Here is a 22,590-nt window from a genome sequence, read left to right as displayed (position 1 = left end):
GGCTCAGATACTCTTCTCTTCCACCAGAACCTCAGTTTTGGTCTCTTCTGGCAGCAGCTCGGCCTCTTCGCCGTCAAAGATAAGAGCGATCTGCTCTAGAGTGTGGCCACGGGTCTCCGGGTAGAACAAGTAGGAAATGACGAGGAACGCAACGAGGAAGACGACGTAGACGAAGTAGTACTTCCAGCCAATACTCTGCAGCGCGACCGGGTTGACAAACATGTTGAAGAGGCCTCCAAAGATACCGGCGAGATACGTGACGGTGAAGCCCCTAGACCGGAGTCGATATGGCCAAATCTCGATCGGGTATGAGATGATGAGAGGGGTGCTACGTGTTGTCAGCCACGGTTCGGAGAGGTGTTGTTTCGATGGACTACTTACAGAGCAATGTCGTAGCCCATGAAGAAAATGAAGAGGAATGGGATAACGGCAGTACCAACGGCGGCGTTTCCGGTGTTGGCAAAGGAACCTGAAAGGCCAGTGATGACGATGTAGCTGACTAACATGATTGCCGCAGAGCTGACGAACAACAATCGTCGTCCCAGTTTCTCGACAGAGATCGCAGCAGCGATAGCCCAGATCAGATTCCAGACTTGAAGAAGGGCAGAAATAAGCGTCTGAAGCGTGACACTGGTAATGCCGACAGTCTGTAGAACCAGTGCAAGGTAGTACGAGACGACTCCGTTACCGCTCCATTGGCTGAAGATACCCAGGGAGATGGAGACTCCAAGTCGCCACCTCAGGCCCTTCGTCTTGAACATGTCCGCATAGCTGGAGCTGGCATGGGCTTCCTGCTCTGCCTTAATGGTGTTGGCGATCTCCTCGGTTTCGAAATTCACGAGGGGCAAGTTTTCGTCTCCGCCTGCGTGGTACTTGATGACAAATTGCCTCGTCTCTTCGACGCGGTCCATGGAGGCGAGCCACCGAGGTGACTCGGGTGCCATCAAGGTACCTGGGATGGCGATTGCCGGGAGCAAGATCTGCAAAAGGGATGGAAGTCGCCAATCCCAGGAGGTGCCATAGTTTCTGGTCGCGAAGGTGACCCAGGCAGCGACTAAGCTGCCTAGATAGAAACCGCACTGGAAGCAAGAAGCGGCGATGGCTCGATGGGTCGGGAACGCAATTTCGTTGATGAGCATCGGCGCGCCGCTGACATACCAGCCGGCAGCAGTACCGAGCAAAGCGCGGGCGGCAATGAAAGATGCTTGATTATAAGCTGCCGTCTGGAGGATGACGCCGGAGATGAGGAAGACATGACCGGCGTAGATACCCGACTTGCGACCATATGTATTCGATGTCCAGGCCGCGATGAAGAAGGAGACACCGTTGCAAAACCAGTAGATTGCATTGATGAATCCGAGCCAAGCACCTTGAGGCATGCCCATGAACTGATTCCACTTCGGTAGGGCTTGAAGACCGTTCATCAGGGATCCGTCATAGCCGACGGCGGAGGCTTCGAGTTGGCCGTCTTGTTAGCCAATCTTTGCTTCTTAGGACCAAGTATCTGCGAGACTCACAAAGGAGGACCAGAGACAGAATTGTGTAGTTGAGCCTAATAAGATGGCTTTGCTTATACCATGGCTTTCCATCGGAGGGCAGCACCGATGACAACTGGTGAGCCACGGTATCTTTGGCCTTGGCCTGAAAGACGTCCTTGCCAGCCATGGTCATGCAATAAAAGCTTCCAAGCCCAGGCGGTTAAGTGATAGAATTCGAAGATGATGATGTGCGGTTAGCCATAGATAGGTATACATGCCACTGGAAGTTGCTGTGACTTTATACACTTCTCCCGTGCAGGTAAAGAAGCAATATGTTGGTGTGCGAGGTTGGCCCTGAGCCTTGGTTGGTTCCGGATCTGGGGTGTGTTATCTGGAGTGTTATCTTCAGTGACGGGAGAGGCCCAATCGGGAGTTGCGGCCTCAGATAAGAAGAGTCTGGGGTTGAGCTGTGACCGTGTTCAAGTGCATTCACTCGCTCGTTATCAAACCGGGGATGCAAAACTAAGCCCCGATGTGCCGCTATGGACTGCGTAATACGCGTCAGATGTTTCACTGGCAACCAAATGCAGATGTTCCAGACAAATAGGAGGGTTTGGCTTTCTTGAACTCAGTCCGGAAGAGCATATCAAAAGTCTGGGCCTAGAATGCCAAGTTCGAGAGCGGAGTTGCTTCAGCATCGATACACTCTTATCAGACACGTACAGATCATGGGGAAGCTATAACTCGATAGGATTAACTTTCAAGGCCCCGCCCTTTCAGGGGGCAGGTTGGCAATCATGTTATCTGAGATATACCTAGCTCGTTATGCTGATACTATAGTGGGAAATCAGGCGGAGATGAATGGGGTAGAAGGCGGAGAAATCGATGGGGTAGAAGGCGGAGAAACATGGCTCAACGAGGTCTTAATGGTAGAAACGATGTGGAGGCGGAGAATTGCCAAAAGGGGAAGAGGAGCAATTTCCCCGCTAGGTCAGGTATGATAGGCGCCATCAAGTTTCCTAGAGCCCCCCCTGCCGGCAGCCGACGATATGACACAATGGGGTTTGACAAGTAGCATCATTCATAATGACGGGATGCCCAAGCGCAGCGGTAGGCTTTGGGCCGACTTCTGCGCATCCCTCATTCGTTTATCAGGACGTCATAACGTAGCGTACCGGCCGTTATCCCGGTCTTGAACAAACACCGCCATCATGTCACCCTTTATGCGCGAAGCTTCTGCAGGAAAGCTGGATGTCGACGATCTCCTCTCACGGTTATCTGTGGATGAGAAAGTGGCACTCCTTGCAGGCAAGTGGCTGCTGATTCTGCATGCATCATCACAAGACCATGAATTGACGCCTGGATAGGCAAGGACTTCTGGCACACGACACCTCTCCCTCGCCACGGCATTCCCTCCATCCGTGTCACCGATGGGCCCAATGGCGTTCGCGGGACGAGAATCTTCGGCAGCGTCCCTTCCTCATGTCTTCCATGCGGAACTGCTCTCGGCGCTACATTCGATACCGATCTCATGGCCGAGTTGGGCCATCTCCAAGGTCAAGAGGCCAAGGCAAAGGGAGCAGTCGCCGTGCTTGGTCCGACGCTCAACATTCAACGAGGCCCGCTGGGTGGCCGTGGCTTTGAATCCTTCTCAGAAGATCCGGTACTGTCCGGCCTCTTGGCCGGCTCTTACGCCCACGGGCTGCAACAAGAGAATGTCGCTGCTACGTTGAAACACTTTGTTTGCAATGACATGGAACACGAGCGTATGGCATATAATGCCATTGTTACACCCCGTGCCCTGCGTGAGATCTACTTGCTCCCATTTATGCTTGCGATTTCCATCGGAAACCCTAGGGCTATTATGACGGCGTACAACAAGGTCAATGGCACACACGTGGCCGAGAGCAGAGAACTGTTGCAAAAAGTTTTGAGGGGTGAATGGAAGTTTGATGGGCTCGTCATGAGCGATTGGTAAGGCACCAGTCTTTTCCGGGCTTTGGGGACTGTTTGCTGACGGCTTCTCCCTACAGGTTCGGTACCTATAGCACGACAAGTTCCGTCCAAGCCGGCCTCGACCTGGAGATGCCCGGCCCTACTCGTTGGAGAGGCGTGACGTTGTCCCATGCCGTCATGGCAAACAAGGTCACTATAGACCAACTTGACGATCGTGTTAGGAATGTCCTCAACTTCATAAACTACTCCGAAGCCTCCGGCGTTCCGGAAAACGCACCTGAGACGGAGCTCAACCGCCCTCAAGACCAAGCTCTGCTGCGACGGGCGGCTTCCGAGTCAATTGTCCTCCTCAAGAATGAGGATTGTGTCTTGCCGTTCTCAAAATCGAAGACGACGGCCGTCATTGGACCCAATGCCAAAATTGCCCGTTTCTGCGGAGGTGGAAGCGCATCACTCCTGCCATACTACAGTGTTTCCCCGTACGAGGGCGTCGCCAAGCAGTGCGAGAAGACGAGCTTTGCGCAAGGCTCCGCAGACCATCAAATGCTTCCCCAACTGGGCGATAGACTCAGAACCGAAAAAGGGCAACGAGGTTTTCTGTGGAGAGCATACAACGAGCCTGTCACGGTCGCCAGTCGGAAGCCAGTCGACGAGCGAGTTCTTATAGATTCAAACATGTTCTTCATGGATTACGAGAACGAGCGTCTGGCTCCGGTATGGTACTGCCAGGCCGAGGGTATCTTCCGCCCCGACGAGAGCGGTCTATATGACTTTGGCCTGGGGGTTGAAGGCACAGCCAAGCTGTATGTCGACGATGCGCTGCTGATCAGTAACTTCGAGAATCAGACGCCCGGACCGACCCTGTTTGGTTCCGGCACGATTGAGGAAAGGGGCAGCGCGGAGCTCGTTGCTGGCCGAGACTATCGTATTCGAGTCGAATGGGGCTGTGCGAAAACGAGCAAACTACCTCCTTCCGGCCCCGTTGGTGGAAGACACGGTGGACTTATTTTCGGGGCCTACAGGCGAATGGACCCAGATCAAGCCATCAAAGAGGCTGCCGAGTTGGCCAAGACAGTTGACCAAGTTGTCCTCGTGGTTGGCCTAAGCGGCGAGTGGGAGTCGGAGGGTACAGACCGCACCACGATGGACATGAGCGCCAAGACCAATACTCTCGTCTCGGAAGTTCTTGCTGCGAATCCCAACACCGCCGTCATTGTACAGTCCGGTACTCCCGTCACCATGCCGTGGATTGACAATGCCAAGGCGGTTTGCCATGCTTGGTATGGTGGAAACGAGACAGGCAATGGGATCGCAGATGTGCTGTTCGGCGACGTGAACCCGGTGAGAATTACCAAAAAGTACTTCCAAGAAAAGCCCGTCACTAATTTTGAGCCCATAGTGCGGCAAGCTACCTCTCACAATCCCTCGCCGGCTACAGGATAACCCCACATACTTCAACTTCCGTTCCGAAGCAGGACGCGTGCTTTACGGCGAGGATGTCTACGTTGGCTATCGATATTACGAAAAGATCGACTCCAAACCCCTGTTCCCGTTCGGACATGGCCTTTCGTACTCAACCTTTGAGCTGGAAAATCTGCAGGTCGCGAATAATGGCAAGGCCGAGGTCTCGCTGCGAGTCTCGAACAGGGGCTTAAGTGCTGGTGCCCAAGTTGTGCAGGTCTATGTCGCACCATCGGCGACGACGTCGATTCAACGCCCCGTCAAAGAGCTCAAGGCATTCCGCAAGATCTACCTGGAGGCGCAGGAAGGTAGGGAGGTCTCGATCGAATTTGATGCAGTGCTTTCCACGAGCTACTGGGACGAAGGCCGCGATAAGTGGTGCAGCGAAGCTGGCGATTACAAGGTCATGGTGGGCTTCAGCAGTGCAGATACGCCACTGGAGGCCTCTTTCAGGATGAGCAAGACGAAGTACTGGAAAGGTATTGCGCCATGAAGTTGCGAAATGGTCAGGAGGCGAGCTACAGGTGCATAGACTAGGGGGGCTTTCAAGCATGTACATACATAATCGGATTCGCTCACAGCATCCAGCATTGGAAAGAACAATGAGACTGCAGATGGCCAACCGTTTCTCCCAGAGCAGAGCATCTTGGGGAAAGGAATCAGCTTCACATTATGCTATTCCCTCCCGAGCCTTTCGAATAGATCTTAGTCTCTGTGAACGGCTTGTCTGGAATGACAAGCGAAACCTGCGTTTCCGGGCCTTCCCCGTGCTGAGCCGAACGATGGGACGAAGCGGGGCGTTCTCCAACAACCACCACCGTGGATTTACGATGGATTTCACTACCTTTCAACCATGCAGCCGCCGATATCAACTACTCTTCGTCCTTGGACATAATTGAACAGTCTTACACTGATCATTCGTCAGTCCTACGATACGTTACGTCTCACCAATATTCTGGTGGGACCAACAATTCCTGTGTACGTCTACCTACGTCTACCAATCAGCTCGGCCCTGCATGCGTGTCTAAGAGGCATCGCTGCGGACCCTCCCCCGGTCAAAGAGCTAATGAATGATCCGCAAGATAAACCATTTTCCAGGTTCTTAGGCACACGCGTTAGGGTGATGGGGTGTTGCTTTTAAGCACCTACCATGGCGCCCAGCCCGAGCGACGACGGCTCTGTGTCTGTTGCCAACGCGCCATCCAGAATTGTCGCTCGCCAAGCGTGCGATGGCTGTCGCTCCCGCAAGCGCAGGTGTACTTTCAAAGGGGATGATGCGATACACTGGGCCAACGCCGGACAGGCTTCCGACGTTGCCACGAGGTGCCAAAACTGTGAGAAGGCAAACTCCCAGTGCACATTCCTGCTTCCGGTGAAAACGCGGGGGCCCAAGAGAGGGGCAGATCATCGACACATGACACTGGGATCAATTTCATCTGCCCACAACCTGGATTGGGAAGGCCATGTGGTTGATGGGCGAAGCCAAAGCCCCCTCTCGCGGCAATCCTCTTTAGACGCATCTTTGATCACAGGAAGGACAGATTTTTTTGCCGATCTTTCCATCGAGTCCGCATCGCCTTTGACGCAAGGTCGCTCTTATGCAACGGATACCCTCTTTCCAAGAGATCTTGTTCGATTTATTCTTCTGGACTATGTCACATACGTATATCCAGTGGTCCCCGTGATCCACATACCAACCTTCGAAACCCACTTCAGTCAAGCGCATGACGATGAGAACCAAGAGTTTCTCTTGTTAATAGTTTCGCTGTGCGCTCTCACAATAGGACTATTGCCATCGAGATTTAGGGTATATAGAGAGCATAAAAGCCCTCTTCTGTTCGAGACTCGTACAGAAGTGGCAAACCACTGCTACAAACTCAACCAAAGTCTTCGGGATATTGATTACTGGGATACCGTCAGTCATCAAAAGTGGGCGAGCTCCTATTTACTAGCCCTCACCTTTCACCAGACTGGTAACACCAACCTATGGCGCATGCTCGAAGTGGAATCCATGCAGCTGTTGCGACTGTTGGAAGTTCAAAACAGCTCTAGCTACATTGGCCTCGACGCTATTGAGACACAACTTCGCAAGAAGGCGTTTTGGCTGATGTTTTACGCTTATATCCATCACACGCACAGCTACCGCCACGAGAGGGTGACATTTCTTGACCCCGTGATCCTGCAGGAGATCAACCTCGAGGAACTTATGCCCGTTCCCGTGGATGACGAGTTCATCTCCTGTGCCGGTATCCTTCCGTGCCCGGAAGACATTTCCGCAAAATCCATGACTGCGGGCTTCAACATTCATTCCCGGATCTTTTCAGCTGCACGGCTACAAAGCCCGCTCTGTAGCTGCCCCCAAGCCAGAGACCCGACAATCCGACTCGCCAGGCTCAAAGAGCAACTGTGCCATCTCAAGTACATGCTTGATACAGTGCAGCCTGCATACAAACCCTGGAAGAAGAGTAAAAGTGCTCTAACTCCAGCATCAGATGACGATTCCGTAAGGATCATCCAGCGCGACATCATTCGTGCCAATATCCAAACCACCCACCTGTGGCTCCAAATCGTGCTCCTTGGCCAGATCGATAACATCATAAGCGAGCAGAGCGTTTCCGCCTCACCCCCCAAGGATCCGGCCCCTCACGTTGCCTTTGGCTTCCTGCCTCCCCCGTTCTCCCAAAGGCAGGGACAAGACGCCGTGTGCGATGAGCGTGAGAATATCTGCCGAGAGCTGCTGCACACAGTGCACTCATTCTCACGTTCGGCGCTAGAGCCGAACGGAAACGGACTGGTAGGTTGTCACTCCCCAGGCAGGCCGATACTTGCCGCCCGCTCGAGTGTTGGCTACGAGGAAATCCCGGGTGTGCGTGTCGAGAGTTGGCCCTGATCAACGTGTACCAGGTCTACAAACTCCGTGACATTGCGGTTGCGCTTCTCCCGTTTTCTTACGAGGTCCACGAAGAACGATCACTACGGGTGCGGGAGTACCTAGCCGAGTTGTCCGAGCTCTTGTCAATACTCGACGTCAGCGAGATAGTTAATACGCTGAGCCTTCAGAGTTGGGTCGATACTAGCCGGAACAGGACCACGGACTCCCCTTCGACGAAGCAATGATATATTAGTGACGATGAAGAATATGAGAATTTCCTTTGGGTTTCAAATCGCTGCACTCGTCAAAAAGTAAGCTTGGTCTATACCGTTGAGTCGCCGGCATGTACTGCAGACGCTTGCTCCGATAGGTGGTGCCAAGCTATGCAGCGCGATGAAATATCTCTGCACAGGCCCTTCAGGGCAGACATGTGCTTCATTTGTCATGGTGATCTTTTTTTAAAGGAAAGAAGAAATAAAAAGGTATCAGCTCAATGCGTGCCACAGCACACCCACACAAAGTGCACGATGATGTTTGATCCACCGACAATTGAGCTGCGGACTGCGACTGTCGAGCCAAGCCGAACAGCAGGCGATCTTGCTCTCAGGCCTAACCCCCCTCATGCGCACTGGACGATGAACTTTGTGGCGGGGGGCCTACGAGGCTCTTGATCAAGAATTAGGTCAGATAGACGTTCAGAAACAGTTTCCCCTCTCCCAGCATTGGTCTAACACCCTTTCGCTATAGAAGACACCATCATAGGCGGTGTGGACGGTCCGCTCCTGTGCTTGTTATATACAGTGTTTAAGCTTAGAAAGTTAGTTACTCTACCTATAACAGCGTTAGACAAGGGTTGTATTTATGACGTAACAACGACGCCGTTAGTTATAGGGTAGTAACGGATGACGACTTACGATATATATCACGTGAAATTATATGACACGTTATTGCACACAGTAGGGCATATAAGCATGGAAATAAGAAAGGTGTAATTCTATAAAGATGGAGATATAGAAAGAGAAGCTATATAGGCAAGTTGTATACCCATGTAACAAGTAGAACACCGCGCGATACAGCGCAGTCGCTAACTGTGTGTGAAGCTGACAGGCTTCTAGACCCAGCCATTCAATCCGATGTTAGGATTATCATGCAGCTACAGCAAGGTGCTACAAGGTAAGATTCCAACGATGAAAGCCGTGTCAAGGCTGGGTCTTTCCAGCCGTAGAGAGCGTGAACGAAGACGACGGATGAAGAGGACGGCCCAATGATTGGCGGTCCAGGATGCGCTGCCCTTCAATTCGCCCTCTTGGGTTATGTTCCCTCCTAGATAAGGTGGTGGGGCTAGGTTGCATTTGACGATACATGGCGGCGTTGCTATCCCCGAGCCGACCCGGACTTACCGCGAATTCGGACTCGTGGCAGGCGGACCTGAGCTTGTGAACTCTTCGTCACATTCTTGTTCCAAAGGCCGAGATTCTTCATGCTGCCATGTGCATAGGCTTGGTGGTGCGGTCAAGTATACGGCGAGCTTGGGGGACTTGCACAAGTGCCCAAGGGCTGCTGGGATACGTGACACAAGCAAGGGTGAGGGAGAATCGACTTTATTCGCGACACTGCGGGCCTTACAGTGAGTGAGTCACGGCTTTGACGCGTAAGCACGTCGAGCGGCCCGCGGCAGCCCCGAACCCCGATTGTTGAAGTTCCGTCACAAGCCGCCAGGTCCCCGTCATCTTCAACACCATCGACATACTGGAGCCGCATTTTTCCAGCTCCGGTATAAGTGACGCCTCGAGCAGCTCCTCAACCCACTCCAACGGAGCTCTCTCTCTGACCATTGCGCACAACCTTACCAATCCCTGCTTCTCGACACACACAGAGAACCCTACTTGTCTGCTTTTGACCTCCATAGCCAGCCAAATGGAGCAGAAGCTGCGACAGCCTGGTATTTTTGGCCAGCTTTGCTGGGATACATACACGGTCATCATCCTCGGATTCCCAGACCAGCCCGGCACCACTCGCGACGATGTCCTGGCGACCCTGGACAGGAGCGCACTCAAGCTGCTCGAGGCGTACCCGTCGCTTGCAGGTCAAGTGATCAAGACGGGCCAGACTGCCACCAACTCTGGCAGATACGAGATCGTGCCTTATCCGCCGCATCAGGGCAAATCTCCCGTTCTCCGCAAGGACTGCACGCTCCTCTGCCCTGCGTACGAACATATCGTCAAGGCCGACGCCCCCTTCGCCATGCTGGACGGAGAGGTCCTCTGCCCGGTGAAGGGCATGGGTTATCAGTACGATGCCGGCACCGAACTGCCTGTGTTTGTCGCACAGGCCAACTTCGTCGACGGCGGCATCCTCCTTTGTATCGCCTCCATGCACAACGCCCTAGACATGAACGGCCAAGGCACTGTCTTGAAGATGTTTGCTGCCGCCGGCAGGGGCGACGAGTACGACCCCAAGCTGGTAGCAGCAGGCAACCGGGACGCTGATACCATCGTCCCTCTCCTGGAACCCGGGGAGCCGGCTGCCGATCTCGATTTCATGCGTCGTCCCTCCACGCTCCAGGCCGCCCCTCGACCGCCGAGCCCGCCAAGACCAATCGATTGGCACTACTGGCGCTTCTCGGCGAAACAGCTTCAAGACTTGAAGAAGGAAGCATCGAGCGGACGCACCTGGGTTTCCACAAACGACGCCATCACCGCCTTCCTTGTCCTGCGCCTCAATGCAGTCCGCGTCCGCGAAGGACGAGTGGCCAAAGACGAGATTGTCCAGCTTCAACGTGCCGTGGACTCGCGCTCAGTTCTCAAGCCCCCCGTCGAAGACGGCTACCTCGGCCACCTTGTGGCGCTGGCCGAGACGACCTGGAAAACCGCACAAGAGCTCGCCGACGCGACGTTGGCCGACGTTGCCGTCGAGAGCAGAGAATCGCTCAAGCAGGTCGACGATCACTTCGTTCGCAGCCTCGCCACACTCATCAACAGCACCGAGGACAAGACAACAATCTTCTACGGCGCCCGTGTCAAGCCCGGGAGGGATTACTTGTGCTCTTCGTGGGCCCAGCTTCACTGGCTCAACACCTGCGACTTTGGCAAGGGCCTCGGCGCGCCGGATTTCGTCAGGCGTGCGCGCATGTCGCCCGTTCCTGATTTGACCTACATCATGCCGAAGAACCGCGACGGGGATATGTTCCTCGCCACGTGCTTGTTCCACGAAGACTACGTGGGACTTGCCAACGACAAGGCCTGGACACAGCGGGCTTCTCTCACCGGCTAAGCCTACGGGCGAGGAGTTTAGGGGGGCGAGGTCAGGTCGTTCTGGGGCCTAGGCTGAACGATAGGATAACATGGGTACATTGCTTTTTGGATGCGTATAATGTGTATTAGTGGCCGCTCAGGCCGGGCACGGGGGACACACAAAGCAGTTCAATAGTGCAACGGACGTCCAAATTCAAGTTAGCTTTTCCTGTGATAATGTGCATCAGTAACTGCAACATCTCGCAGCCTCTTACCAACACCCCTCGTGACCTTGGACCGTCCATGAAGGCCCCCACGTTAAGCTTCCCGATATACCATGACCACCCTTGGACATGGGCCAACCCGTTGATCAGTCGGACAGTAGATCTGGAGGCCGACAACGGCAACAGTGCAGGACGCCTCGTCGCGCGCAGGGTGGCACTGGGCCCATGCGATATGTTGCAGGCACTAGAGATAAGAGATTAGTCAAAGTCACCTGGGGAAGATATCGCGCTGTTACGGCGGCTTAGATAGGATCAACCCCGGACTATCAACCCCGGACTACCCATTATCGCAAGACAGTTTCTTTAGGACCGGGGTTGGCCTGGTGCCTTTGTGGGAAGGTCACCATTCCGGCCTTGCCCCGAAGACCACTACAGAGATAAGACTGCCGCTGAGATAAGACTGCCGCAGAGATAACAGATCTCTGGCATCTGGGGAGTGTGGAGCGCGGACGGAGAAGCGGAGGCATGATGCTTGGTCGTTTATATGGCGGTTCCAAATTACAGTCCAGTATCGTCGGGAACGAATATGACCATAGACTAAGCCGAGCCCGATTGCCTCAGGTGAAATAATAACAAGAGCCCCCCGACTACAAGGAAAGCAAGTCGGGGTTTTTTTTTTCTCAAACAGAACAGGAGATCCTTTCCCTCATACAGCAGTCATGGCTTCGGAGTGGCAAGAGCTGATTCAGAAGAAGAGGGCTGTGAGAGACGCTCTGATTCCTGGAGAGTGGCGGTTGCCGACCGATATCACCAACAAAGTCTCTCAGGAGAGCTCACACAATGCCTTTGAACTGCTCAACGAGGCTGCGCTGCTGAGTGACCGGGAAATCGACATCACAGAAAACTACACCGCCACGAGTCTGACTGCGAAGATCGCCTCGGGAGAGCTTTCGTCATATGATGTCGCCGCGGCGTTCTGCAAGCGGGCAGCGCTCGTGCATCAGTTGGTATGGTAGTGTTCTCTTTCTGGTGATGGACGAAAGCTCTGGTCTGGTGGCGATCGCGAGCTGACATGTGCCGTTTGTCCAGACCAACTCCCTCACGGAGATATTCTTTGATAAGGCGCTCGAACGTGCGCGATGGCTTGACGAGTACTATGCAAAGGAAGGCAAAACAGTCGGGCCCCTGCATGGGTTGCCCGTCACTCTCAAGGTGAGTACCCGGGCACCACGCCGCACCCACTGTCAGCAGCGCTGCGTTGTGCAGATATTTGTAGCCTGCAATAAACGATGCGCATAGCTGACCTGAGACCAGGACATGATTCATGTCAAGGGAGAGTATTCTACCATGGGGTTCGTCGGTCATCTTAAGCATCCTGCCGCGGATGAGCACGCCGTGATTGCCCAGATGCTCGAAGCCGCCGGAGCAGTTTTTTACTGCAAGACCAACGTCCCTCAGACGCTCTTTGTAAGCTGATGGACTTGAAGCGCGGAGAAGTCTTCACCAGAACATTCTGACTGATTCCCGGCAGGTCTGCGAGAGTTATAACAACGTGTTTGGGCGGACACTGAACCCCTATAAGCTGTGCCTCACGCCCGGCGGCAGCAGCTCGGGCGAGGCGGCCCAACTGGGTCTCCGCGGATCCATCATGGGTGTTGGTTCGGATATCGCTGGTTCGGTACGAGTTCCCGCATTGTTCACCGGTGTCTACGGGTTCCGGCCAACAGTCAACCGTCTGCCGTTTGCAAAACAGGCAGATCTGGCCCCCAAGGGATGGCAGGGCGTCCAGCCGACCCTTGGCCCCATGGCTCGCACGGCGCAGGACCTCACGCTGTTCATGAAGACCATCATCCAAGCCCAACCTTGGCGTTACGACGCTACGGCGTTCGCTGTGCCATGGCATGATGCTCCCAGGAAGGAGAAGCTGACCATTGGAGTCTGGTCGCAAGACCCCGACTTCCCCGTTTACCCGCCCATCAAGAGGGCCATGGCTTCCGCCGTGGACAAGCTCAGGGCTGCAGGTCATACAATTAAGGTCATCGCGGCTCCACCAACCATGAAGGCGATGAAGATCGCCATGCGCTGGTTCGCGCTCGACCAAGTAAACCTGCCCTTCAAATTCCTCGAAGCCGGTGGCGAGAGCCCGATAGCGGATCTCGAATCCATGAACCCGGGGAATTTCCTGGACCCCGGCTATGTCCCGGATCTGCACGAAAACATCCGCATCAGCGCCGACATACATGACTATCGGGAGGAGTGGGCCAAGATCTGGCGGGACGCTGATCTTGATGTCTTGCTGTGCCCAGCCAGCCGCGGCCCGGCCGTTCCCCACGGAGAGTTTGGCCCGCTGATGTACACGATTCTGTGGAACCTGCTTGACGTACGTTTTCTTTTTCTGTTTTCTTTTTCTGTTTTCTTATGTCTTTGAACGAGTTTGCCGTGTCTCCGTGGACAATACACGATCAGTCGCTGACTAGTCCCCCAGTTTCCCAGCAGCGTCATTCCTTTCGGCCACGTCGACAAGGCCGTTGACTCTACTGACGGCTGTAAGCGAGCCCCTACATGGATTTCATGCGTACCGTGTTAACAATGTGCCTAGATGATGCGAGCGTCGTCGATGGGGCACCAACGGGGTTTCAACTGGTCGGCTGGCGGTTCCAGGACGAACAGACACTAATGGCCACGGAGGTCGTCGCAGATGCGTTGAAGGCCTGATTTTGTTTTTATTACAACGAAGAATTTCATCGACAAGTCCGTCTAATTACAAAACCAATGTTGAGATTGTGGGTTATCACCAGGGTGGTGATACGGTTAACCGTACGTATCAATAGGCAATTGACAAATAATAGGGGTAAATACCGGTTCTGAATTATGCGTAAAGGAAGGGAAACTATCGTGGGATTACGCGGTGAATTCACCGCGTAATAGCCCCGTGGGCCCGGTGGATCCACGGTGAATCGGCCGTAGTTATTCCGACCATTTCGGCGTTAATCCACACCGCCGATATCCAGGCGATGGTCAACATCGCAACAGCGATATTAGGCAAGATGAAAGTGAATAACTTACGCGAAAAGTGCGGGAACAGTAATTGGCAGCCGCGTCGTTAATCATGCAGCATTATGAAAATGTAAAATAGACGAAGGCTCAAATACTACGTAGCACCTTCGTCGGGACAGGCATTTACATCGCTCTAGACGAGTTCTCCCATTCAGTATTCCTCGCCGTGGCCGTGGCCGACTGGATATAGCCTATCCAAGCCCTCAAAGAGGCGTGGGTCGTAGACCTCTGATGAATAGAGGTGGAACATCTCCATGTCTCCTATGCCGAGATGCATCATCGTTTCCAAAGGATTCGGAGCAGAAGCAGACGTTGGTTGATGCTCGAATCGTGGGCCGATTATCGTTGAAGGATCATCCGGCCCCTCGTTCTGAATCGTGGCAGTGGCATCTGGGTGGGCTGTAAGAACACAGGATCTCGACCGTTGTGGGACACAAACTTGCACGTACCTTGAGCTGTGCATACTTCCAACATGTTGCTGATGTATCTTGAACAGCTGCAGACCAGACTGTTGTCATGGTCCAGCTTTTGAAGAATGATCTGCACTTGTCCCAAGAGAGTCTTGCAAGTCGCCAAGGATGTCTCGTCTACTCCGCCGGGCCCATGCTGCGTCCAGAGAATCCGGCCAAGGATGACCAAAGAAGCTGTGAAGACTGTTCATCGCGTCCATTAGCCACTAGCTTGGTGAAACAATCACAAGTCAGACAGAGGTAACTGACCATAATAAAGTGTGTAGTAGCCCACGCCAAGGTTGTTATTCCCCGTTTGGTCGGCAGTGAGAATGGCATACACAATCTCAATGGTGCTTTGCGCCGAGCGAATGCACTCGTGTGCCTCTCCCATCGCAAGCTGGATGAGATAAGATGGGCTGCCGACGGACGTTTGACCGCCGCCGAAATGGTGTCGAATGGTGTTGCTGAGGAGCGGTCGGTGAATCAGGATGTTGATGTTGTGGTATCTCAGCGTAAGAATGACCCTAAGGCGATTCACCTCGCTGTTATCCAGGAGCGTCTTCGATTTGGATTCGCATAGCCGCAGGTACGGCGGTAGGCTGGTGGACCACAACCGGAGTTGCTTTTTGAACTGACCCGAAGCCTGCAGAGGCGCCATGTCATCCGGCTCGGGTTCGAAGTTGTCGATATTGCCGCCGTATTGCTGTCTGAGAGAGCCGCTCATGATTTGATATAGCCGGAAGGAGACGCCGAGAAAATCGCCGGGAACATCAACGCCGTCGAGTGATCCGTCAGGAGATGGCAAGACAAGCTCGGATAGCGACGGCTGGTCCACCATGTACTCGTCGGGGATGATGGCTGGCCGTCCAAAGGCAACACTCAGAACCTTATCCATGCAGTATATCACAATCCATGTTCGTCGACCATACTCGGCCTGTAACTCGTCAAATCCCCTCCGAGCCTGGGCGCTGTGAAGGCCCAGAGCCATGGCTGATCGGACAACGACCCCGTGATAATTCCAGGCCTGCGTTGAACGTTGGACGCCCTGACAGTGAATGACGAGAAGAACGAGATACTGGACGTTCTCGAGGCTTATGACCTGCATCGACAGCTCGCCGCAGAGATCTTTTGCTCTCTTGAGGAAGACGTTGGACTTCTCCTGGCGTTCTCGGGCCGAAGAAATGGCATCCCGGTCCCAAGCCGATGTCATGGCGAATATGACATTGAGGCTGCCCAAAAACGTCCTGCGGACCCTCGTCCAACCGTTCGCCTTGCAATCCTCATAGGTTTCCCTCATTGATTCTTCATGAATGAAGGGGAATACTTTGCCGCCGGTGTTGAAATACACGTCGAGCATGCGGTCCATCTCTTCGGCCGATGGGAGAGTAGTCATTGCTTTGGGTGCTGCGGGTGGTGATACCGCAACTGGGTTTGCGTAAGGCCGGGAGGCCTTGGCCAGGTTCTTTTCGTTGAGGGCATGACCTGGGTGTCCAGTGACCTCTGCTCGCCGTGCAGAACTGCGAATATGATTCACCGCATCAAGGAGGAGACGTGTGAAGTTGATGTTGGAAGAGCCGCCAAAGAAAGCCGAGGTGTGCTCCTCTATGAAGGTCATGGCCATGCCGTTAGTTGTAGCATCCTCGTCTTGCGGCTCCTCAAGACCAGCCGCATGCGGAAGGCCTTCCTTGGTCTGTTCCGAAGCCGACAACGACTGCAAAGTCGACAACCCTTCGGAAGGACGATACCGAGCATCCCCGGCGCAGGCAGAGAGATGGCCTTCGAGAACATAGTTTAGTCGTTGGACCATTTGCTCAACATTGGAAACACGCGAGTCAACATCGGAAACACGCGAATCCAAATCCGACATGTATTCCTTGCGAACGATGACGTTGGCAACGGAATCCCCAGGCTCATACTGGCACTGGAATCGAAGAGAAACACATGATGCACACGATGGGCGTACACCATCGCATCTGCGGTAGCGTCGTAGCCCAGCGGCCAGAGTTAGCACATGCAAACACAGAGAGGGAAACCCTCGACGGGGGGGGCCGGTGACCAATGAGGATTGTCGCGTACCTGGTTTTGCGCAGACGACAAGCAGTACATGCTAAGGCGATTCGCCGTCGTTTGGTAGCAGGGGGGGTCGTCGTCTGGTCTGATCCGTTGTCGATTGATGATGCCATGGGTGGTGTGACTGATGTGGTCCGGGTTACGGGGAGAAGATGGGAAATGAAGAATGGCAACGGGCGGCACCGTGCCGCTCGGGGAATCCCACATCTAACTAAGCTAATGAGCTAATAGCAAGAACGACAGCGGCAGAGTGTGGGGCAAAGGCACAGATCCGTGACAGTTGAGCCTTATCGTCCGGGTCTCCGATTACGGACAGAATTACAACCTCAGCTGAATGCGAGTCATCAGACAAGCCCTAATTAGTCTGGAAATATGTCTATAGAATCTTGCCTAAAGAAAATATACTCATGTATATTCCTACTTGGCTTATCAATTCGTTAGGAAACGTTTCCCTTCTTCTCCGGCCCTAAACATGTTCCTACTTATCTATTATCTAAAGCCATATTCCTGGAATCTATCTGGGCTCTGCACAGACCACTCATGCACGGTCCCCTCTGGTTAACAAGGGGTATCCGTACATTATCAGCTTATCTACGGAGTATATACCTACGGTACTCTGTCGATACCGGGGCGCCACCGGATCTGCTCGGCAACAGGGGTCACTGATCTTCGCCCGGTTGATATCTACGATGCCAGAGCTGATAAGCCCATCTGGAACAGTCCATTCAGAACTCCATAGGACACTTTGCCAACCGAGATATCCCCGTTCTGCAGTTGGACAGATCATGCTCACGGGATGCCAAGATGATCCTGTGCTTCACTGGTGATTCCTCCAGTGTTGATATAAGGACCGTTCTTGGGCGTTGGGGCTCTTGATCAACAGTTTTGCTTCAATCACCTACAGAACCTCAGCAACATGGCAGTCCAGTCAACCCAATTCAATGTCGCCATCGTCGGTAAGAGAAGAAAACCCCCTCCCCTCCAACTTCACCGGCCCTCTGACATGGAAATCATAGGCGCCGGTGTCGCAGGCCTTGCGCTGGCCATGGCACTCCACCGGAAGGGGGTGCCATTCACCATCTATGAAGAAGCAAAAGAGTACTCTGTTGTCGGGTGAGTTGCCCAGGGTTGGAACCCCGGCCACATCACCGGAGCCTCGCTAAAAGTCCAACGACAGTGCTGGTATCGGATTCGGCCCAAATGGCATGCAGGCCTTGGACATGATCCAGCCCGGGTTTCGTCCACTTTACGAGGCCACTTGCGTCGGAAACAAGCCCGCTGATGCGCAATGGGTCTTCTTCGAGGGCTATCTGCTCGAGCCCGGCTTCGGCGGCGACCAACCTTGGAATGGCAACCTCAAGTCCGCTTGGGGGCACAAAGACTACCTCCGCAAGTCTGTACGTAACCCCGCACGCACCAGAAAACCTGCGACGATGGTTAGCTCACTGCCTCAAAGGCTCATCGAAAGGAATTGCTGGATATCATGACAAGCTTCATTCCCATCGAGACCGTCAAATTTAACAAGAAGCTCGTCTCTATCAAGGAGCAGCCCGACAGAGTTATTCTGGAGTTTGAGGATGGCGAGGTTGCTACACACAGCATCCTGGCAGGTTCTGATGGTATCGCGAGTACAGTACGGGAGTACCTCTTGGCGCCAACCTATCCCGATGAAGCAAAGCCGGTGTTCTCGGGTGCCTACTGCTACCGAGCTGTCATCCCGATGAACGAGGCGAACGAGATTATAGGGGAAAAGACCGATGTAGCAAAGGTATATTTCGGTCCCGACAGGGGTGCTGTCTCGTACCGAATTACCGGAGGCGATGTAAGTCATGAGGACTACCACCAGCGCCAGGAGAAGCACAATACTGACGCTTGCATCCGTTTGTAGGAGTTCAATTTCCTTCTGGTCAAGGCTACGCCGAACAAGCCATGGCCTCACCCCGGCAGGATCACCAAGCCCGTAACAGTGGAGGAGATGGTTGCAGACTTCGATGGCGATAACATTGATGATCGTTTCCGCAGGCTGGTGGCCAAGGCGAAGCCGGTTAAGTGGGGTTTATTCCACCACGCCAAGACCTCGACGTACTACAAAGACAGAGTCTGCATCCTTGGCGACAGTGCGCACGCCTCCATGCCCTTCCAGGCCGCAGGAGCAGCTCAAGGTGTCGAAGATGCGCTCGTTCTTGCATTCGTCCTTGAGGAGCTCATGAAGAGCCCTACCAGGGGCTCTGAGCAGCTTCGTGAGATCAATGCAGGGCTCAAGGCGTACGACGCGGTCAGGAGACCGCGTGCTCAAAAGCAGCTCGACCGGGCCTTCGAGGTCGGCCAGATGATCTACTTTCAGCACCCCGAGTGCGGAAATGACATGAACAAGATACTAGGCAAGTTGCAGAACGGCTGGTTGGACTGGTTGTGGTTCCCGGACTTGAAGGCCGATGTCGACGAGGCAGTAGCTCAGACGCGCAAGGCACTTCCGAATTAAGCATATCTGAGAGATTTTGGATCATATGATATAATATTTATTCTTTACAAAGCGACCGTACCATGAAATGACATAACCATATCTATGATGCACTGTCAAACGCCATGGTGACTCTTTCCATCTTTGATTTCTATTTAATGATACTTTACAAACCAGAAACGGTACTGTAACACCCACTTTGTGGCGGAATCCGCCACACGTCAACGGGTGATTCTATCGAACGACACCGCCTTCCCGCACGATTTCGCTCTAGGTTGAGAAACAAAGCAGTATTTAGAAGAAGACTACATATAAGGCGGTTACAGCCAACCCACAACCTAGAGATAACATGATCTGTTACACAGACCAAGTCTCTAACTCTAACCCCAACCCTGATATATCCCGTTCTCTAACCCTCCTTTGGACTGGCGGTTAAGTCAAGCAGGGCTATTTGGAAGCGCCTCGTGTGGCGGCGCTATCTAGAAAAACAAGCCACTTTTAACCATACGAATTGGCCCCTACGCGATCCTGCTTCGTGATGAATACATCATGTAGACATCCGATCATCCGCCTCTGCACGCATCGCACAAGGACGAGGCCTCAGGCACGGAGTGCCCGTCTGTACTGCTGCCTTGGCAACACCCTGCAAATCATTCGTTATCATAGTTTGAGCCTTGTCATTTCTCAAAGCCACCGATGGATTTGGCGGCATTGAAATGGGGGAAGCAGACATCTGGTGCTTGCATGCATGGTTGACACTTGTGAAGTCGCCTTTCCGGGCTTACCCCGTTATCTCGGCCCACCATTACTGCTTTGGAGGAATGCCTGCGCTAGTCGTCACTGACGGTGTACTATCCTGGTCTTGGAGCATCGCTAAATCATTGCGGCCGTCGTATTCGATATGGAAGTAGATGAGCGCCGTGAATGTCAGATGCATCCACAGGTCCAGACTCTGCCTATCATATGATGGATATGCCGTGGCTCATTCGTGCTATTGGTCAAAGCAGCCATGGAAAGTAGTTGGAAGAAGCCCAGACGAATGGCACACTGGACGTCTTATCGTCAAGGTCAGGGTCGTTACTCAGTAGCCTTGACTGAGTTGCAGTTAGCCTCGAAATTAGGCGAAGGCCACCCCCGAATGCATTCTTGGCGTTGGCAGTTATCAGACGGGTAGATGTGAACTGTTGTCTGGTCGGCATCCGTATATAAATGCACTGTTTGACTTGGTGTCCGCCTTTTGGCTTCGCCTCATCAAGCTGTCCGCTTGATTTCCCCATCGCCGTTTCTCCCCTTCTCTTGCACTCCTCACCCCAATCATGGCCATTGCTACCACACCTCGTGACGAGAAGCACCCGTCTTCTGACAAGATGGACGTGGGGCCTACCGCCGGGTCCGTCAAAGAGGGCATCACATCTCACGAAGGTGACTTGGAGTCCCGTGAAGTCTTCCAGACCGGCGCGGATGTTCTTGAGTTCAGGACAGTCAGCTGGCAGCGCGCCACTATTGTTTTCTGTAAGATCAATTTTGCCATGAGCATTCTTGCCATCCCCGAGGCAATTTCGACTGTCGGTGCTGTTGGCGGAGCTTTAATTCTCAGCGGTTTCACATGTCTGAACGTCTGTAAGTGAGAGTCGTGGTCTTGTCATCTATTCTTACTAACAGCCCTCAGACACTGGTCTGCTCCTCGGCGATTTCCGCAACAGACACCCCGAATGCCACAGTAAGCCGATCCACACGATCCGAAATGCCTCTGGATATCGTTGGTTAATGTCCACCTTATAGTGTTGGCTGATATGATGGGCTTCCTTTGGGGCAGGATTGGTCGTGAAATCGTCGGTGTTCAAATCATCGTCCTTCAGGTCCTTATCACGGCAGGTGGCGTCGCTACGACAGCTGTAGGCCTCAACGCCCTTTCAAATCATTCGCAATGCACAGTTGTATTTGGCCTGGTCGGCGCAGTTTTGGTCACGGCGTGCTCCTCTATCCGGACCTTCTCCAAGCTCGGCTGGATAACTTGGCTCGGAATGATCACATTTACCATCGGAGTCCTTGTCTTCACCATCGCCGTCACCCAGCAAGACCGGCCCGCAGCAGCTCCCCCAACTGGTGATTTTGACCTTGGTTGGAACGTTGTTGCGTACCCCGGCTTTGTCGTGGGCATGGTCAGCTCTGCAAATTTGTTCATTTGTACCTCTGGCTCGTCCATGTTCCTTCCGGTCATCTCCGAGATGCGCCGGCCTCAGGACTACCGCAAGGCTTGCCTTTGGGCTGGTCTCATTGTCGGAGCTCTATATCTTGTTATAAGCCTCGTCATCTATCGCTACTGTGGAAGTTGGCTCTCTGTTCCCGCCTTTGGAAGCGCAGGGCCTCTCTTCAAGAAGATCTCATACGGAATCTCGCTGCCGGGTCTGATCGTCGGCCTCGGCATCTACCAGCACGTCGCCGCCAAGTATGCTTTTGTCCGTATACTCAGAGACTCTGAGCATCTTCAGAGAAACACTTTCGTGCACTGGGGCACGTGGCTCGGTATCAACTTCGCCCTTGGCACCGCTGCCTTCATTGTCGCCGAAACCGTTCCTATTCTGAACTACTTGCTCGGTTTGGCTGGGGCTCTCTGCGCCGCACCTTTCAGTCTGATCTTCCCATGTCTTCTCTGGATGTACGACTTCAAGGGCTACAGATCTGGCAGTCTTGCGCAGAAGGCTCAGTACACTGCGCATGCCTTTATAGCCCTCATTGGCTCATTCATGGTCGTTGGAACAGCGTGAGTCTCTTTACATCTTTGAATATTGGATCGTATCGCCATAAGCTAATGGTGCCTTCCTAGCTACGCGGTTGGAGTTGCCATCAAAACCGCTTTTGACACCGGCGCGATTGCGAAAGTCTTCGATTGCGCCGACAACTCTGGCTCTAATTAGCTAACAGAATCGATCGAGCGTCCCGGGATGGATACGGTGCGGAGGAGGCGAAAATGATTCAGGGTCGAGCTATGAACTGGGACTCATGGGACGTTGGGACTTGTTGCGATGATTAATTCTCCTTAGCATGTTGTGCAACATGATCTCTCCTGTTGGGGGGCGGAGCCACTGACCGTATGGAGGTGATTATAATTTACGAAATGTGGCTAGGCAATTTGAGTTCATTGACACTGGTGGCTTTGGCCATCTCTAGCTCAACATCAACTCATCATTCTTGTCGCAACCGCTCAAAATCACAATCTTAGCACCATTCTGTGATATAATGACCTAAGCGACCAGAGGGCTTATGCTGTTCAGCTGAAGAATATCATAAGCTGCTTTCATCTCCTCGATTTCGCTTGTAGTCAA

General features: G+C 53.4%; 8 protein-coding genes across 8 annotated transcripts; 6 read left to right on the top strand and 2 right to left on the bottom strand.

Annotated features, from left to right (window-relative positions):
• Nucleotides 1-3: 3 nt before the first annotated feature.
• Nucleotides 4-1,665, bottom strand: GLRG_10910 (uncharacterized protein; the record flags this gene model as incomplete). The annotated part of the gene is made up of 3 exons (XM_008101584.1): nt 4-328; nt 382-1,453; nt 1,518-1,665. The coding sequence occupies 3 exons, from the start codon at nt 1,663-1,665 to the stop codon at nt 4-6; spliced, it is 1,545 nt and encodes a 514-aa protein (XP_008099775.1).
• A 1,024-nt stretch (nt 1,666-2,689) lies between these two features.
• On the top strand, nt 2,690-5,388 carry GLRG_10909 (glycosyl hydrolase family 3 N terminal domain-containing protein; the record flags this gene model as incomplete). Its single annotated transcript, XM_008101583.1, has 4 exons — nt 2,690-2,770; nt 2,851-3,452; nt 3,512-4,775; nt 4,834-5,388. 4 exons carry the CDS (start codon nt 2,690-2,692, stop codon nt 5,386-5,388), a joined length of 2,502 nt encoding a protein of 833 aa, XP_008099774.1.
• Nucleotides 5,389-6,045: 657 nt separating this feature from the next.
• Nucleotides 6,046-8,012, top strand: GLRG_10908 (uncharacterized protein; the record flags this gene model as incomplete). The annotated part of the gene is made up of 3 exons (XM_008101582.1): nt 6,046-6,218; nt 6,783-7,689; nt 7,800-8,012. The coding sequence occupies 3 exons, from the start codon at nt 6,046-6,048 to the stop codon at nt 8,010-8,012; spliced, it is 1,293 nt and encodes a 430-aa protein (XP_008099773.1).
• Nucleotides 8,013-9,684: 1,672 nt separating this feature from the next.
• GLRG_10907 (uncharacterized protein) lies at nt 9,685-11,040 on the top strand (the record flags this gene model as incomplete). Its single annotated transcript, XM_008101581.1, has 1 exon — nt 9,685-11,040. One exon carries the CDS (start codon nt 9,685-9,687, stop codon nt 11,038-11,040), a length of 1,356 nt encoding a protein of 451 aa, XP_008099772.1.
• Nucleotides 11,041-11,943: 903 nt separating this feature from the next.
• Nucleotides 11,944-13,939, top strand: GLRG_10906 (amidase; the record flags this gene model as incomplete). Its single annotated transcript, XM_008101580.1, has 6 exons — nt 11,944-12,231; nt 12,314-12,436; nt 12,539-12,691; nt 12,756-13,604; nt 13,710-13,797; nt 13,824-13,939. The coding sequence occupies 6 exons, from the start codon at nt 11,944-11,946 to the stop codon at nt 13,937-13,939; spliced, it is 1,617 nt and encodes a 538-aa protein (XP_008099771.1).
• A 493-nt stretch (nt 13,940-14,432) lies between these two features.
• On the bottom strand, nt 14,433-16,916 carry GLRG_10905 (fungal specific transcription factor domain-containing protein; the record flags this gene model as incomplete). Its single annotated transcript, XM_008101579.1, has 4 exons — nt 14,433-14,671; nt 14,731-14,934; nt 15,001-16,706; nt 16,810-16,916. 4 exons carry the CDS (start codon nt 16,914-16,916, stop codon nt 14,433-14,435), a joined length of 2,256 nt encoding a protein of 751 aa, XP_008099770.1.
• An 803-nt stretch (nt 16,917-17,719) lies between these two features.
• Nucleotides 17,720-19,285, top strand: GLRG_10904 (salicylate hydroxylase; the record flags this gene model as incomplete). The annotated part of the gene is made up of 5 exons (XM_008101578.1): nt 17,720-17,759; nt 17,820-17,916; nt 17,981-18,200; nt 18,260-18,625; nt 18,692-19,285. The coding sequence occupies 5 exons, from the start codon at nt 17,720-17,722 to the stop codon at nt 19,283-19,285; spliced, it is 1,317 nt and encodes a 438-aa protein (XP_008099769.1).
• A 1,295-nt stretch (nt 19,286-20,580) lies between these two features.
• GLRG_10903 (transmembrane amino acid transporter) lies at nt 20,581-22,182 on the top strand (the record flags this gene model as incomplete). Its single annotated transcript, XM_008101577.1, has 4 exons — nt 20,581-20,884; nt 20,934-20,984; nt 21,047-22,028; nt 22,092-22,182. The coding sequence occupies 4 exons, from the start codon at nt 20,581-20,583 to the stop codon at nt 22,180-22,182; spliced, it is 1,428 nt and encodes a 475-aa protein (XP_008099768.1).
• Nucleotides 22,183-22,590: the final 408 nt, after the last annotated feature.

The sequence above is a fragment of the Colletotrichum graminicola genome, assembly GCF_000149035.1.
Source record: "Colletotrichum graminicola M1.001 genomic scaffold supercont1.69, whole genome shotgun sequence".
Classification (NCBI taxonomy): domain Eukaryota; kingdom Fungi; phylum Ascomycota; class Sordariomycetes; order Glomerellales; family Glomerellaceae; genus Colletotrichum; species Colletotrichum graminicola.
This window is presented reverse-complemented; position numbering and strand designations above follow the sequence as displayed.